Source organism: Saccopteryx leptura, chromosome 5 (assembly GCF_036850995.1).
Source record: "Saccopteryx leptura isolate mSacLep1 chromosome 5, mSacLep1_pri_phased_curated, whole genome shotgun sequence".
Taxonomy (NCBI): Eukaryota; Metazoa; Chordata; class Mammalia; order Chiroptera; family Emballonuridae; genus Saccopteryx; species Saccopteryx leptura.
Window position 1 is genome coordinate 201,289,759 of NC_089507.1, and position 18,356 is coordinate 201,308,114.

An 18,356-nucleotide genomic window follows, 5' to 3' on the forward strand; every position below is an offset into this window, starting at 1 on the left:
AACCCATCGTGCCTCACAGACAGTTGGTTAAGGGGCATGTTCTTGAGGTCTAAATAGTGCTTCAAACAACCAGTGTAAGTTTGTCAAGTTATCTGAGAACGCTCTACTGTCCAAAGGTGGGTTTTGCTGTTGGAAGAAGTGGGTTGAGGCCTGATCCGTTACTTGAGCTCCTCAGCAAGGGAAGAGGCCCCAGCCCGCAGGCACTCACGGCTCCAGGAGGCCCTCTGGATTCTCAGGTGTGGAATGACAGCTGCACAACCTCTGCTCACATCAGCAGTGATGGGAAGGAGCAAGTGCTGCCCATCCACTAAGCAAAGAAACACCACAAATCCATGTTCTCTGGAAATAAAATTTTTATTGTTCCAACTAAAATGCAAACCCATCATTTATATGGCATGTTGGAAAACTGTGTACAGTTTGACAGTTCTGTGAGGTCACAGAAGACCCTGAGACGCGCCCCCCTCCCCACCCTGTCATGCATCCACGTATACACACACCTGAAAAGGTATTATACGAAAACACCTCGCTTTTTTGTTTGTTTTTATTTTTGTAAAAATGGTTTATTTCATGGCCATTGTAAAAAATAATGACCTTCTGAGTAAATATTGGCTTAAGGCATATAGCAGAGCAGCTCGCTACTTCTCTAACATACATGTAACAAGATGGAGAGCCATCTGTTTTCGAAGGATAGGAGGTTAAACCAGTATATCCATTTTGAAATGCTACTATATATACACACCCAACCTACTACATACAGATACAGGACTTCAAAAACAAACAAACAAGCCCAACTCAAAAATGCTTACAGCCTGGCACCTCAGCCATATCCACACCTCACCAAGGCTCTGCGGGCGACGCCTCAAATGTTCCCACCACAGAATTTCTCTGCACGGGCTTCTAACACAGGAAAGGCAAAATGTGAAAATGCTGGCAAAAGAGCAGCTCGTGAGCTACAGCTGCCTTTTTATCTTGTTTAAAAAGCCACTTAACGTGGAGGTCTTAAGTTCCCCTCGCAGGAAGAGTCATGAGCACCATCAGTCCCCAGGGCTCAAGGGCAGGGGCAGACACGCTCTTTAACAAGGCCCTCCCAACTGAGACAGCAGCCGGCTGAGTCCAAGGGACCACCATCATCCGAGTTGCTTCAAGTGTGGTTTCCGACAGTTGCCTTGGTTCCAAATCACAGTCTTCACAAGAAGAGTGTGAACTTGGGATAGTGGAGGCTGATCCCAAAGGTGTGTGTACAGGGGACCCTGCTTGCTAAATGTCCAGAGCGTGTGGTGTGACTATGGCTTTCCAGCTCCTTGGAATGTCTGAGTTACAGTGGGACCCAGCTGGACCAGGACAGGCCGGGCCTCACGAGGAAGTCACCAGAGTGTCATGCCAGGAAGTGGACAAGTATCTGTTACTGGAAAACATCCCTCCAGTGCTGAACAGCGAGTACGAGTAGTTCAACACAGTCCTGGGAACCACAGCCACGTAATGGTCTGATCATGCAAGGGTAGACTGGACTTATACACGAGGGCGCTTTAGTAAGCAGAGATCTAAGTATTTTCAAGACGTGGTATTTGATCAGGACACAAGAAGACCAAACATGCATTCTAATACACACAGGGAAAGTGGTGATTGAGAACAAGGTTCTAGCAGGTAAGACCGGGGAGGAGAATAACTAGGCAGTCATCTCCCATCATGTATGTTAAATACCCAAGTGTCTGTTATATATTACCCCACTGCTCTATACACATATGCCAAACTCCTCTCACGTTACCCACAGTGTCACGAAAGAACCACTGCTCACAGCCGTCCTCCTTCCTAGTACTGGTCTGACGCAGCAGGCTCATGGCAAAGTCCTATGTGCCCAGCACTTCCTGAGGGTTTATTATTGTACTTTTTGAGAAAGCCTTTGATGCAAGGCTGACATCAAAAATTGTAATACATTATTGGTTTAAGAAAATGCTAGTGCATTATGGACACCTCTGGGGAAAAAATTAAAAAATAAATATAGAGAGTGGAGAGGCTTATGACACACAGTCTCCGTGGAGGTCTGCCGGGAATGTTGTGTGCCACCCGCCCGAGCTTGCACAGGCCACCTTTCCCCAGCGCCACCAGCATGGCACTGTCTTTTGCTCTCCTCAAAACCTGGGTTGTGGATTTGGTACTCAAAAGAAAGGAGGGGAGAAAAGTAAAAGGAAAACGGTAAGACCAACAGCTGGGGAGGGCAGTTTTAATGCAGAGCAAACGTCCGCCAGGGTCACGCTGGCTACCCTGTGCGTCGGCCCTTACCTACCACGGCATGCCTGATAGTCGGGTGCGGGCTCTGTGAGCAGAGGCGGGCAGCAGGGTGGAGGTGGGTCAGATTATGTGTTGTTGTTGAACAGGAACTGGAATGAAACCAAACATTTTCAGTTGAGCCCAGACCCACCTTGCAGAGCTGCAGACTTGGCACTACCCCTAAGGTGATTTTTTTTTTTATGATAGCTGCCCACCCCTTCCAAAAATCACCCCTAAGGAAAGCTGTGTGTCACTAAACCATCTGATGCACTCAAAGATGGTTGCCTCAAAAGAAGTAAAATTTTTAAATGATAAAAGAGTCTTATGAGGTGATTTCCATGACCGAGTTTGAAGCCAACCCTCTCTTCCCCTTACTGTAATAGCAACACACTTGTCAGGTGTGGACTTCTACTGAAATGGCATTTGTAGTCCAAATCAAGTGGAAATCGCTCCTTCTGGATATCAATGGCAGGGTGAAAAGCCAGGGGCTACTCTGTGGTGACCTGTGACCCCGAGGCAGGGGGCCTGAGGAACCCCACTTGGGAGAATGGGTGCTAAGGGCAGGACATGAGCAAGATGGCTGTAACAAGAAGGGATGGATGGAAAATGAACGACGGAAAACCAGTGGGGACACCCTGAGCAAAAGCACAAGCCGGGTTTTGTTTTTTAAAGATGCCTTTTGTTGTTTAACTTCTTAAAACGGGAAAGCCAGGGGGACTGTCCAAGCTCAGTGTGTACGCACAGCAGAGGAAGTGACTGAGCAGGGCAGCGCCCTGAAGCCTCAGACCCTCTTCTCCAGAGGACTCCACGGTCCTCAGAGCGTGGGAGTCTTTCCCTGGGAAATCAAATAGAAATTGTCTATCAGGCTACATCACCTAAGGGTACAACAAAGTTTTTTAAGTGCCCAGACCTTTTTTTTTCTTCCAGAAATAACAAAAAGCTAGCTGCTTTTTATAAAGATTAAAAACAACAATGTGTTGTAATTCTATTTTTTTTTTCAAAAACAAATTAAAAAAAAAAAGAAAGAGAGAGAAAGAGATGTATTTGGCATTTTCTCTACTTACTCCTGAATAGGTTAAGGCCCTGAGATTAGATGCTTGTATTCTTGGGACCACAGGGCTCCTTAAAACCCCAGTGCATCACTCCTCACTTCTCTCTTGTTAGCCCTTCACAGTTCCAGACTTTAAACCTTTGATCTGTTTCTTCTGAGACTGGCTCAGATCCTTCCACAGCACTGAGTGCTAATGCCAGGCTGTTGGCCAGTGCCTTCTGTATACGCGGTCTTGCCAGCACATCCATCAGTGAAAACATACCCTGTAGCAGAGGTACGCGCCAGCCGTGAGGACCGTGGCCATGCACATGTTGACCAGAAAGGGCTTCCAGTGAGTCAGCGCCTGTTCCTGCTCCTCCTTGGGTGGCGACGGCTCTCCCTGGGTAGGGTCGGCCCCTAAGACCCGCCTTCTGACTTCAGTGTCTTGACTCATGCTGAAGAATAAGGGGGGCAGAGATGGGTTACTCACTCTGGGGAGAACAACTGCAAAGATGCCATTATTATGAGGGGGAAACCGAGGAAAAAATGAGCCGCATCTATTTAGATTTAGTAATGCTGACATGGGTCTGAGCCCTCTTGTCACTGCCTCCCTAGGGTAGGGCTCTGGAGACCTATGGACTCCTTCGTGATGGAGGCTGGGAAAGGGTCTGAGAAGAAATACAGCCACTGGTATTAAGACAGGTGCCAACTTTGCCCTGGGGTCTGCTGCACAATGTGTCCCTTCAGATCAGGGAAGGCGATGGTGTGGCCCACATGCTTTCACACCCTGCCTGGGCACCCTGATGGGTGCTGACCCATGGGGCCTTTGTCACTGCTGACATGAAGACAACACTCGTTCCTGCTGACCCTCTGCTCACCATCCCAGGCCGGAATCCCCAGCACCAATCCAACCCCGTCAGGACCCTTCCCCAGGGTCCGTGTGCAGTCTGCTGGCTGCCCTCCTGGACGGGAGCCAGTGACCGAGGGCAGACAATGTGCAGAGTTCTCGCTCCAAGGCAGTCTCAGGAGAGGCCAGCAGGCGCTCGTGGCCCATGAGGAGCCAGGACCTTTGTCTCTGCTCCGGGCCTTTCCCTTCCCACCCTTGCCTCCTTCAAGGAGGCCCCGGCCACAGGAAGTCTGGCCTCTCACGTGCATCCATGGCCTTCCTACCCCAGCAGCATCTATCTCGTGCCTGGAAAAACCACCTCAGCCACCATCTGCCCAGGAGACGGGAGGAGGCTGCAGGGAGCACTTGGTTTTCAGCGCCCACCCTGCCAGGTGCTGCTACAGTGCTGGGGTCTATGGGCACATGGGTTCCCACCGAGGCCCAGGAGCACTAATGTTCTTGGTACAACTCCATTTTTTTCTGGAACTCTCTGGATTTTTGCTTCCCAAATCCACACTTCCCTATACACCACCTTCACACACAGAGTGTGAAAAGCACTGCCCTCTCCACAAGTCTCAATGAATAGAAAAAACAGAACACATGACACAAATGTGACACAAGTAATTTTCAGCCTGTTTCTCTCATTCTTGGCCCTCTGGATGGAACACAATGGCCCACCCTGAGGATGTCAACAGAGGCCCTGGGAAGCTGCACAGCACCTCTGAGGGACAGTCAATGAGCTGCTGTTCAGCACATCACATGGCACTTGCTCTGGAGGCCCCACTGGACACGTTTCTCTCAGAACTATTACAGATGACACCACAACAAACACCTCTTCCAGGACATCTCTTTGCACACTTGTTTGAGAACTGCTGTAGGCTCGTTTTCTAGACACATACAGATACTGGGTCAAAATGTGCACTCGCTCATCTTAAACTGCCTGCCAAAACACAGGTCCCAAGGGCACTGCCCCCACAGTTTCCGGCTGGAGCTAACTCCGATTCATTCTGCAAGCTTCCCCCAGTGCCACCTCCTGTAGGCAGCCTTCCTTGACCCCTGGGGAAGGCTGAGTGTCTCTTCTGTAAGGGAGGCCATCTCAGTGTGTACCTCCATCACTGACCACAGGCTCCTACTACAATTTTCTGTCCCCTTCACAATGACAGGGTCTAGAACATAGACGAGGAGCTGTATTTTAGTTATCTCGGTATTTTACATACATCAATAGGTGCTGGATAATCTTCATTAAACTGTAAGGAAGCAAAACAGCTATCCACTTGGTCAAGATTACACAAAAAGGTTAAGTTACCAAAAGGACCATTTTTGAGGCTAAAGGTACATAGGCAAGCCTGGACATCCCATTTCTGAACAATCTGGAAGCCTGGGAGAAGGCACTGTCATCTCTGGGCAGAAAGACTCCCAGCGCTCTGAACTCCTGATTCCAATGAGCACCACAAGGTGGTGCTAGAAGCCAACTGAAGCTACTCACTTCCCAGGGCCAACCTGTGGCTCAGTACCTGGACTCCTCCAGCCTAGGCAAAAGCAGGAGGCCCCATTCCCCAAGGACATAGAAGCACTGTGTGCCAGCAGGAGGCTGTATCCACAGGGTTTCAATATCAACATGTGCTTCTGGAACAGGTCGTTTCTCCTCACCCCCAATAAGCCAAGCCCCTCTCACATTACCTTTCCGTGCTGCAGGGGACACTTAAAGGAGTTCTGGTTTCTTCCTGGATGGGGCCATCTTCTTTATCCTCCTCGGACTCATCCTTTACCCACTGGTGGTTTGGGAAGAACTCCTTGCATTTCCCATTGTGTGGCTCCAGGATTCGTTTGGGTGGCCGGGGTGGGGGAGGGACATGCTCAGGTGGGGGCTCCAGGTCCTCATGGGAGAGCTCCTTCCACTGCTCCTAGAAAAAGCAGCAAGAGGATTCTCATTAGCGTTCATGACTGACTGCTCTGTCTGGAAATAGGGCCCATTTCAGCGAACAGAGGTGACAGCTCGGTGAGGGGCTGGCTCTCTCTGATTCTTGGGTCTCCAGACATACACTTTCAAATCTTTTGAAAATAAACTATTCTTCCTATTAGTATTCTCTGTGTGAACTTTTTTTTTTAAGTGAGAGGAGGGGAGATAGTGAGACAGACTCTTGCATGTTCCCCAACTGGGATCCACCCAGCAACTCCTGTGTGGGGCTAATGCTCGAATCAACTGAGCTATTTTTAGTGCCTGAGGCTGACGTGCTCAGACCAATCAAGCTATCTTCAGCATCCAGGGCCAATGCTCGAACCAATCCAGCCACTAGCTGCAGGAGGAGAAGAGGGAGAGAAGAGGGAGAGGAGAGAGAAGCAGATAGCTGCTTCTCTTCTGTACTCTGACTGGAAGTCAAACCTGAGATGTCTATATGCCAGGCTGACACTATCCACTGAGCAAACCGGCCAGGGCCTATGTGAACTCTTCAAAGGCAGAAACTGGAACCCAGTGAACACTTCCACAACTTTCTCACTATTTAAACATAATGGGGAGCTATTTGTTCTGGCACATATACTGTTTGAGTATTTAAACTGACAGTCCCCTTCTTCAGAGACAAAGAGGAAATCAATACACCTGGATGAAAGCAAAAGCAATGCGGACCTGCACTGAAGAGTCTCCCATGATGAATTTGGCACCTTCAATCACAGCTAGGTAGGAGAAACGGAGCTGGTCTGCTGTCTGGATCAGTCCCATCCGAAATTTCCTCATTTCTAACAGAACTTTCTTGATATCAACAGAAGAAGGGTCTTTCCTTTTGTCCATCTGAAAGCCAGAAGGGAGACACAATTCAGCCAGCCCTGATCTCTAGGGCCCATGCAGGAAAAATCACAGCAGGGAAGGCTGAATTCTAGAAAATGTGAGCCAAGGCAGCAAAACTGGGACCATGTGAGCACAAGGGAAAGAACGAGAAACAAGGAGATTCTTTTGATCTTCTTGGATTTCACTTTAAAATTAAGAACATGCTTTTGAACTAAGCTATTTAAGGTAAAGCTATTTTTATGGAAGAGAAGGTTTTCAAAAGTGAAGATCAAAGCTTGTTTACTGCAGACACAATACCAGAGAAGCTGTGGCCAGGCCAGAATAGAGGTTTACTTGTCCCTTCTCTTCCCAGGGTCTTCAAAGGCTTCCTTACCAGCAAGAGACAGGTGTCAGCAAGGCAGAAGGTCCCCGACCTGCCGATGCCAGCGCTGCAGTGCACCACAATGGGGCCGTGCTCCCGGTTAAGTGACCCTGACTCGCGGACTTTGAAAAGAAAGTTCAGGAATGAGGCTGGTGATTCAGGGACTCCAAAGTCAGGCCATGTGGTATAGTGGAAATGCAGGATCTCTCGAGTTTCTTTAGACTGAAAGAGAAAATACTGATGACGATTCCAAGAGAATTATTTGTACAGAAGTCACAAATTCAGCCCTGGCCAGTTGGCTCAGTGGTAGAGCATTGGCCCAGTGTATGGAAGTCCTGGGTTCAATTCTTGGTCAGGCATCACACTGGAGAAGTGACCATCTGCTTCTCCATCCTTCCCCCTTCTCTCTCTCTCTCCTCCTCCTGCAGCTGTGGCTCAAATGGTTCAAGCAAGTTGGCCCTGGGCACTGAGGATGGCTCCATGGCCACCCCAGGTGCTAAAAATAGTTTGGTTGCTGAGCAATGGAGCAGCCGCCCCAGATGGGCCAAGCATTGCCCAGTAGGGAGCTTGCCAGGTGGATCCTGGTTGGGGCACATGCAAGGGGAGCTTGTTTGCCTCCCTTCTTCTCAATAAAAAAAAAGTCACAAATTCCAAGTAAGCACGAAATGCCTTTCTATCTATTCACTCTTAACAACAGTTTTAATTCTCAGACTTTCTCTCAGGGGCCATGTACCTCTAGTCCACAAATGCCAAGCACTAAGGTACTGGGCCATGTGCTCAGCAATGGACTGTAGGCTGCTCCTGCTTTGACTTCACTTCCTTTAGGATGGAACAGTATCACCCACCTCTTTTCTCCAATGTCCCTCCCACCTCTGCTGTCTTCATGGTTACAACTGATTTCTCTCTGACCCACAACAATGCCACACTGCCACCCACAGTAACTGTGTCATGAAGCAGAACAAGGTTTCACATGAAAGTGAAAATGTGAACTGCATGTGTGTGGCATTAGCTCTAGGTAACAGGGCTTTACAGGACTATCTGGATGTCTCAGAGGATCATCATTTTAAAGAAGGAACCAACTCAGTCTACAAAGACTAGAACCACATGTGGCTCAATATCCAGCTGAACAGATGGTCCTGAGCATTTACTTCATTTTTGTGCTGAGCACCTTAGGTCACTAATTCTCACACCAACCCTTCGAGGCATGTATTCCTATTATTCCCATTTTCCAAATTAGGAGACTGAAGCTCAAAGGCCAACCCTCCATAAGTGGGGGAAACAGGAGTTTTGATCTAAGTTTCCTTTGACTCCAGAGCCCACGGTTTAGAACCTGTTGCAGTAACTTTTGAAAGGAAGCCCCTGGCCTGTGTCCCCAAGCGTGTCTCCCCCAGCCCAGTCTGCTGCCACTGAAACAGATAGGAATGGCCTCTGGTGATGCTTCCAGTTCTGCTCCTTCCACTGAGCCTAAGAGAACCCACACCTGGTCTCCAGAAGCAACAATCAAAATGCAATTCTCACTGGCAACAGAGCACTCGAGAGCTTTATTAAGCTAAAAGCACACAGTAAATGGGAACCAGGCACTGAATGGGCAAGTCAGGCCTGCAAGCCTTGCTAAAGTGGGTACAGGAAGGTTTAAAGGAACCTTGCCAGTCTTCAGGGTCTCCTACTGAGCTGTGCCAAGAGCCATGGCAGTGTCTAGGTCACCTGGAAAGCAACTGATAGAGAAAGGCTCCAGGCCAGAGACCTGCTTACCAACACTGTACTCCTTCATTTGGCAAATGTCCACAATGTGCCTGCCATTGTGCCAGCCACCGTGCCAGGCATCATGAGGTCAAGACAGCAGCACCCTTGCCCTCCCAGAGCTTACGCTTAGTTATAACAATGTTCCCTAACCCTAGTGTGATGAAAACGGGTGAAGACCTACCATACACCAATGACCTAGAATCAGAAAAGACTACCCACATTTCACCCCATACCAGCTATTACATACACTGAGAGAAATCTGCCTGTGACATTAGAGTAATTTATAGATTCATACTAAGCAATTCCATTCTTTCCTCTCCGGAAAATGATCTCCTGTTACTTTAATGGCTTTAAAGAGAAATGCCTCTTCTATATTTTAGGGAGGGAAAGCACTTAAAAATATATTTTAAAAACTGAGTAAGAAGAAAACATGCCAAAAGTGAGTTCTTTCTTTTGAGCCTGAAGACAGTGTGGGTTTTCTCTTGTTTATACCCTCCTCACACCTGCCCACATTTCCCAGGGAATTCATTGTAGATCTGTGCTTGAACAAATATACGTGTCTGAGAACTGACTTTTTAAAAAACAAAGTGTGTTAGAGGCCCAGGTTAGGTAGCTCAGTTGGTTACAGCACTGACCTGATGCACCAAGGTTGTGGGTTTGATCCCTGGTCATGTCACATACAAGAATCAACAAATGAATGCATGGATAAATGGAACAACAAATTGATGTTTCTCTCTCTCCCCTTAACCCCTTCCCCATATCAATAAAAAATAACATAAAATAAAATAAAAACGTTCTGTTAGAGCAAACAGATCCTCCTAACAACAACATCAAGGTTTCCGAGCCACTGCAGTTGCTGTGCTACCCAGACAGCACAGGCCTTTTCTGCTTGGTCCGAATTCCATTTCCCTCAACAAGCAGGAGAAATACTCTCAAGAGTTTACCAGAAGTCACTCTTAATATGTCAGGCTTGCAAATGCTAAAAAGCATTTTAAAAAGTCTACTACATAATCCTCTAGGCACATTCCAACCCGCTGCCAAGATTATTCCTGAAAATCCTCCATCAAACCCCTCCATAAATCACTTGGAGAGCCTCAGTGCATAGCTAGGGCAGGGCTCACAGCTCATGCTATCACAGAGGGAGGAGAGAGAGAGCACTCAGATAAGCCACACTGCTGCATTCCTCAAAGGCCATGTGATTTTAACCTGTTCTCTACTTCTCAGTAACCTGTGCTAAGTTCTAGATCTTTAACTATTAATTCAACAGCAGGAGTCATGATGACAGTAAGCACCTAAGCTGCAAATGTAACCCAGAAACCAATCCTGCTCTTCAGCACCGCCCCACACAGCCCAAACCATGTGATTACCACCCCCACCTTTACTTCAGACTGGCCATCTGTCCTGCTCCTTGAATGATCACACGTGACGTCAACCCCACCGCACAGCTAACCCTCCCTGAGCACATGCTCTGGGCCTGGTGCTGCTCTAACACTTCACATCTATGCCCCCCTCCCAACCTGACAGAAGAGGAAACCGAGACACAGCGAGCTGTATGCCCCTTACCTAGAGGCTGACAATTTGATATGGGAGGCCAGGATCAACCCCAGGTACTCTAGTTCCAGAAGGTAGTGGCTAACCTCGATGATGACGGTGTCCCCAGGAGCTGCCTTGAGCTATGGGCTCCTGAGAGAGACGGCTCTAGTTGAGCGAGTCAGAATCCTTAGGGGCAGGACCTTCCATGATGTTGCTTACCTCCTTAGTACCTTGCCATGTTTTGGCACCATCTTTTAATAACAGTCAGCAGTTGGTGTTATCAATTCTCCCCACAACAAATAAACCTAAGACCTCACCTAGAAAACTTCCCCTGGCTATGAAACTGGGCTCAGCCCTGGAAGGGCCCTTCCCCCTCACTTCAGAAGAAAGAGACTGCGGACAATGAAAGAAGGCAGCATGCTCTGCTGATGTTTACCTTGCACGCTGTCCCTCCAATCCCAATGCAGTTGCAAAGGCAGTAACTGGTAAGTTTAGATTAGAAATTCCCTTCTACTAAGAACTGGTGTTATCAGGTGTTAAACTTTAGAGAAAGAGCTCTGTGGGAAAGGAGGTATCTAAGACCACCTCCTTTGCCACCCAGGAACCCCTTGTCAGCTGGTAAGTAAGCAGGTAAGCTCTGTTCATCAGCTGGTAAGTAAGCAGGTAAGCTCTGTTCATCAGCTGGTAAGTAAGCAGGTAAGCTCTGCTCACCATAGTGCCAAAACCACATCTTGCTCAGAGTATACAAAACCCAGAAAAAAACCAGCATTAGGTAATATCACCCATGGGAAGGGACACCTCAACCAGTGACTATCTGAAATACTTAAGTGCATACCATACTTACTGTAAGGTTTTCCAATTCTAGTTGCCGTACTGTATAGTATGACTTAATATCTTCAGAGATTAATGTTAATTTCAAATTTGTATCTTCAAAGATCATTTCTTTTTCTTCTTTTTGTGGCCAGTACTGTGCACATTTTAACTAGGGGAGAAAATAACAGTGAATTATTGTGGGCAGTTGACTGTTTCCCTATGACAGAAGGTTCGAAGTACATTCCATAAGCTTTATGATAACTCAAAGGCCTGAGGTTTCCTGACCTTGGAAGTCACCATCAGTAAAACCTGCCTTCCCTTTGGGGAAATGGGGAATGGCCTGTGACGCTCTAGCCAGGGTGACTTGTGCAGATAGGGCACACACTTCCAAACCCAGAAGCTCCCTGGTAATCCATACAATGAGAGTTTCAGGAGTCAGATCCTCTTTTTCCCTGCCACCGATGAGGGGAAGCCATATTGCACAAAAGGGCTTAGCCTCTCACAAAGTACTTTATGTAGCCATCTCAAAGACTGCCACAAATCTGATCAGTGCTGCTGGCATAACGCAGACTCTTTACCCTATGGAAAATAACAGGCGAACTGAAAACATGGCAAGGAGAGACTGTGTGAAACACTCTGAAAGGCTGAAGGACTGTTATCGAGTGAAAACTATTTAACAAATGCTTTGAGAAGGGCTCCACCAAGACTTGGGATCACCTACTACCTCGTTCCGCCCTTTCATTCTCATTTGGTTCAGTTCAGAAAAACATTTTTGATGTTCTAGTTTAATAATTTCAGAAACTACTTGACAGTCTTGATTTAAATGTAACATTAACTTTTTTTTTAAAGGAAGCAAACTTCCAGAAATTTGGTTTAGAGTCTAAGAATAATAATTTCACTCCAGTTTTATAGCATACTTTGCTTGTGCTAAATTTCCACACCAGTTACCTACCATTTCTGCTTGCTGATGACTGTTCTGGACAAAAACAGTCAGTGGACAGGGGTTAAGCTGCAAGGTCTATAAGCCTGAAGGACCGACAATATGCCTAGACAGAGGGAACCTCAATGATGTTATGGCTTCCATAGAATGAAATTTCAGTGTGTGTAAATAGCTCCTTGGGAAATGGTACAAATTCAAGACACTGGTAATTCAACATGCATTCATCTAACTCAACACCTCCCCCAAGGTAAAGGATGATTTTGTCTGAAATGCCAGGACAGACTGTTCATGCCCAGCAGTGACAAGGTGGCTTGAGGGAAGTGCTGAGGAGGAAATGCTATAGAAGTGCCACAGGAATTCAGAAGAGGTACATGTCTCAGGCTGGCTGGGGTTACAGGAAAGAGATCAGAGAAGTGGGATGGAAGAAGCAGGCCTGAAGGAGGCATGTTTGGAAGAATGTCTAGGACTTCCTACGCTGACTACAAAGAAGCCTGTCTCAGAAGAGCAGTGGGAGATGGGGCCAGTGGAGGCCAGAGCACGGTGACTCTGGCAGTAGGCCCGGGAACCGGCAGCATCACCTGAGCAATGAGGAGCCAGAAGGTTCCTGAGGAGGTGAACACAGAACCACAAATGCCCATCAATCCTGCTCTGCTGAATCTGCGCACTATCCAAAACCAAAACAGAAACAAATCAAGAAACACCAGCATGTGATGTCAATGCAACATCAAACACCAGGCCCCAAAGAGAAGGCTAATAGGGCTTTCTAAAGAGTCTGGACACAGGCTTGTTTGAAAGTCTTGGCCAATTTCACCCATGTCACCCCCCCAAGGATGATGAGCAACCAAAGAACAAACCTCTGGAATAGGGCCAATCTGTCAGCATGGAGGTAATTCTGCCACTCAGGACACAGAGCATTAACAACATGGCGAGGTTCCATGCTTAGCCAAAGTAGGTGGGGCAGCTGAAAGCAAGACTTTCGAAGACCTTTAAAGGGTGCATTTTATTCCCACACTTCAAATAATTAGACCTGTGTAATTCCTTAAGATCCCAGGAACAAAGAGACTGCCACGGTAGGTTCAGAACCATGTATGCAGGCATGGGCACTCAACGTGGTGGTTAGAGAGAGCATGGGGCAGAGAAGCAGACACAGAGAATGGCCAGTCACCACTGAGGAAGGAGGCAATGCTGTCATGTCTTGTGGGCAGGGAAGATGAGTTTTTTAAATTCCACCTTCACACAGCAAGCACTAATTTTCAAAACCTAATATAAAGCCTAGTAAATCTCTATAGTCCGGGTAAAGACCAAGATTTTGGAACACTACAATGGAGGAATTCTGGCAACACTGTCAATCAACTGATATTTAGTTTTGAGAACTTTTAGGCATCTATAGTAACATGCCACACTTTGCACTGCCATTTCCTGTAGAATTTTTTGTTTTAAATGGATAAAACAAACAAACAAAAAAAGCAAAAGTTCACTACTTCCTGTTACCTTATTAAATTGATACATACTGACCCAGAAGGAGATTTAATTAGAAAGCAGTCCTTTACCAGAATATAAACTGAGGTATGTCTTGGATCGGCAACAAACAGCAACATGGCATCGTTGTCTAAGTTGCCATGACAGTCATGAAGGTGATATGAGAGAGAGACCTTGGGATCTTCTAAAAAAAACAGCTAGGCAATCTTAAGAAAAACCTATGAGAGTCATCTGGGTGACCCTTTGACAGTCAATTTAGCTTTCCCAAAGAAAGATGAACACAGGCCCTGGCCGGTTGGCTCAGCGGTAGAGCATCGGCCTGGCGTGCGGGGGACCCGGGTTCGATTTCCGGCCAGGGCACATAGGAGAAGCGCCCATTTGCTTCTCCACCACCACCCCTCCTTCCTCTCTGTCTCTCTCTTCCCCTCCCGCAGCCAAGGCTCCATTGGAGCAAAGATGGCCCGGGCGCTGGGGATGGCTCCTTGGCCTCGCCCCAGGCGCTAGAGTGGCTCTGGTCGCGGCAGAGCGACGCCCCCGGAGGGGAAGAGCATAGCCCCCTGGTGGGCAGAGCGTGGCCCCTGGTGGGCGTGCCGGGTGGATCCCGGTCGGGCGCATGCGGGAGTCTGTCTGACTGTCTCTCCCCGTTTCCAGTTTCAGAAAAATACAAAAAAAAAAAAAAAAGAAAGATGAACACAGACAACTAAGCAGAGCATGAGATGGATGAGGCACAAAAGGACCTGAAATCAAATAGCATCTTTAGGAGAGAGACACAGGCCATACTTCTGGAATACCCCGTTAAACTCACCTTGTTTATTTTTCTTGCCTAAATGACAATCTCAACCCTTATGTATGTAATGCACTTCACACTGACATGCCTAAAGTTAATACTGAAATCAAACCAATGAGACCTCTAGCCATTTGGATGACCAGAGTCTAACACATAATCATTTTCTACACACAGTTTTCCAGGAAGCACAAGGTCCCAAAAGTGTAACAGGCAAATGTGCCAAAAATAAGAAGAGGACATCCTACACTATTTGGTGAAGGAAACCAGAAAACAAATACACATTAAATGGAAACACTCTGCAAGCTGGTTTTTACCACAGGCTGTGGGGATAGTTTATAATTAGATTAGCTGAGTAAATAAGACTCATCTTCTTATATTTTTTCCCAGTCAGCCCTTATGAGGGTGATAATGTTGATGCTGACTTGAAAATGTCAAATTGTATGTTGCTTTTCATGCCAATTTTCATGCCTAAATGATCAAGTGAAAAGAACAGTTATAAAGGAAAATAGGGACCACTGTCACATCATCACAGCCAACTACAACAAAACCAACCAGCCTTGTTTTTGTAATGGCCAACACAGCAATCCAAGGGGAAAGGTTGTTACAGTGGACCTACGGTCCCTGTATGGTGAGCCCTCTATGGAGACAACCAAGAAATAGTGCTGGGACACTGCTCCTTGCTGTACTGTGACAAAGTAGCTAAAGCAAACAAGCAAACTGTGTGCAAAAAACAAAGTTTTACCCGAACTTTCAGCAACAAATACATAAAAAGCAAATGCTACTATATCTGATGATTTCTGATTTTTTTTCTTTTTTTGTATTTTTCTGAAGTGAGAAGCAGGGAGGCAGAGAGACATACTCCCGCATGTGCCTGACCGGAATCCACCTGGCATGCCCACTAGGGGGTGATGCTCTGCCCATCTGGGGTGTTTCTCTGTTGCAACAGGAGCCATTCCAGCACCTGAGGCAGAGGCCATGGAGCTGTCCTCAGCTCCCGGGTCAACTTTGCTGCAATGGAGCCTTGGCTGCAGGAGGGAAAGAGACAGAGAGAAAAGAGAGGGGAAAGGGGGGAGAAGCAGATGGGTGCTTCTCCTGTGTGCCCTGGCCGGGAATCGAACCCGGGACTTCCACACACCGGGCCGACACTCTACTACTGAGCCAACCGGCCAGGGCCTAAGTCTTGATTTAAAATGTCCAACCCCACCTAACCAGGCGGTTGGAACAGTGAATAGAGCGTCGGACTGGGACACAGAGGAACCAGGTTTGAAACCTTGAAGTCACCGGCTTGAGCACAGGCTCACCAGCTTGAGAGCAGGGTTGCTGGCTTGGGCATGGGGTCACAGACATGACCCCATGGTTGCTGGCTTAAGCCCAAAGGTCGCTGGCTTGAAGCCCAAGGTTGCTGGTTTAAGCAAGGGGTCACTCGCTCTGCTGTAGCCCCCACCCCCATCAAGGCACATATGAGAAAGCAATCAATGAACAACTAAGGTGCTACAACGAAGAGTTGATGCTTCTCATCTCTCTCCCTTCCTGTCTGACCCAATCTATCCTTCTTACTCTGTCTCTGAGACACACACACACACACACACACACCAAAATGCCCAACCCTTCACATCATCTAGAATAGTCAACCAGGGAAATTCTGCCTCCCAGGAGACACCAGACAATATGAGAAGACATTTTTGTTTGCCACATGGGGGCGGGGGTGCTACTAGCATCTAGTGGGTGGAGATCAGGGACGTGGTGGCCCCAGTGGCAGCTGTGTTCACGCTGAAGGACCCTGATGCTGGTCTGCGCTGAACACCCACAGATGCCACCACGTTTCACTTTCCCTTGTAGAGAGTGTGTGCTGTGGGAACCTCATGTTTTGTTTCTTTATTCAAAACTGCTGACAAGAGTGGTGACAGGTAGGGGGTCGCCTCACAGCTACAACTTCACATTTTATTAATCAAGCTGCTAAAGCAGAAAAAATTAATCATTCACTAAAAAATTTTTTTCTAAGACAAAGAGCATTATTTCAATAATCTCAACACTCAGGTTAAGCGAGTAATTATTATTGAGCAAATAAACCCTTCCCTTTAAAAAGAGGGGACAGAGGCAGCAAACACAGTTTATACAAGTGCGTGGTAAGAGGACTTCCTGCTGTGAGCAACTGAACCATGTCTCCTGTGGGGATGAAGAGGCTCTGCAGGGAATGCCTCCCGTTTTCACTGCTGAAGTTGCCTTTGATGCTTTACCTCTGTGCATTTCGTACCCTCTAGGGCCATGGCTGTGCTTTCTCTGGAGCCCTCATGTTCTTCTGCCAAGCCACATCTGCGTCCCAAGGCGGCCAGGACGGCGCTGAGGGTCCAGGCTAAATAGGGGAGGCAGAAGGAGCCCCAGAAAGGTTTTCAGCTGGGAAGAGGTGTGGTGAGACTGGGTTTAGGAAGGTCATTCTGGATGCAGGGCCAGAAGGAGCAAGTCGGAAGGCAGGGCGGTGGGGGGTGGCTGAAGGGACAGATGTACAGGGGTGATGGCCTGAGCAAACATACACCTCTAGTCCACATACTATCTCAATGGATGTTTTAAGAGCTGCTAAGAACTTGGAAGACAAGGTGACACGAACCCTGAGGTAAACGCACAAGCAGACAATGTCCACATTGAATAATGTGGCCAGGAGCCAAGCAGCTGGAATTTTATGGAGGCAAATCCAGAATCCAGATGCTCCCAAAGCCAGAAGGGTTAATAGGAAGATACAGTAGACACTGGCCTTTCAAAATAAAACCGTGCTCCCACAGCTCCATGCTGTTCCGGCAACAGCGTGGGGCCACAGGTGGAGGGGGCAGAGTGCCCCACTGATGGGGTGAGGGAGGGGGGTGGACAAGTCAATTTTACTTTTGTCCCTCTTTTTCATTCAATTCACTTACTTTTCTCACTTGTTTACGATAAACATGCATTGATATAGTGCCTCTTTAAACTTTTTTTTAATTTATTTATTTTTATTTTTTATTTTTCTGAAGCTGGAAATGGGGAGAGACAGTCAGACAGACTCCCGCATGCGCCCGACCGGGATCCACCCGGCACGCCCACCAGGGGCGACGCTCTGCCCACCAGGGGGCGATGCTCTGCCCCTCTGGGGCGTCGCTCTGCCGTGACCAGAGCCACTCTAGCGCCTGGGGCAAAGGCCAAGGAGCCATCCCCAGCGCCCGGGCCATCTTTGCTCCAATGGAGCCTTGGCTGCGGGAGGGGAAGAGAGAGACAGAGAGGAAGGAGGGGGGGGGGGGTGGAGAGCAAATGGGCGCTTCTCCTATGTGCCCTGGCTGGGAATCGAACCCGGGTCCCTCGCACGCCAGGCCGACGCTCTACCGCTGAGCCAACGGGCCAGGGCCTAAACTTTTTTTTTAAATAAAAAAGATACTATGTAAAAGAAACCTAAAAGCAATTCAAAGACATAAACACAGACACTATTAACGCTCTGGACTGACACACAGGCAGACAGTGGTATAAGAGTAGGTAAATGTTCGACTTACCGATCCCTTCTCCATCACTCTGTTGAGCATGACCACGCCCCTGCTCTTCTGCTCCCACACCATCTCCCAAAAGTGACCACACGTATTAGGTAAAGGGCCCTGCAAACACAACCACAAAGTGCATGCCATTTACACAGAAACATACTCCAGTGCGAGCTCATCATTGGTGGTTAGCGGATAACAGTGTCCTGAGGCAGAGTGGCGGCAGAGGCTGGGACAGGG

The 18,356-nt window shown here is 47.8% G+C and overlaps 1 protein-coding gene across 1 annotated transcript in view; it reads right to left on the reverse strand.

The window, feature by feature from the left end:
* Positions 1 to 335: 335 nt before the first annotated feature.
* Positions 336 to 18,356, reverse strand: part of PTPN1 (protein tyrosine phosphatase non-receptor type 1) — a 62,674-nt gene continuing 44,653 nt past the window's right edge. The window contains exons 4-10 of the mRNA XM_066387511.1: positions 18,135 to 18,233; positions 11,451 to 11,588; positions 7,343 to 7,552; positions 6,811 to 6,972; positions 5,865 to 6,088; positions 3,582 to 3,753; positions 336 to 2,378 (exon numbers count right to left, since the gene is read on the reverse strand). Of these exons, the coding sequence (XP_066243608.1) occupies positions 2,355 to 2,378; positions 3,582 to 3,753; positions 5,865 to 6,088; positions 6,811 to 6,972; positions 7,343 to 7,552; positions 11,451 to 11,588; positions 18,135 to 18,233 (1,029 nt within the window). The 3' untranslated portion in view covers positions 336 to 2,354. The remainder of the gene's footprint in view (positions 2,379 to 3,581; positions 3,754 to 5,864; positions 6,089 to 6,810; positions 6,973 to 7,342; positions 7,553 to 11,450; positions 11,589 to 18,134; positions 18,234 to 18,356) is intronic.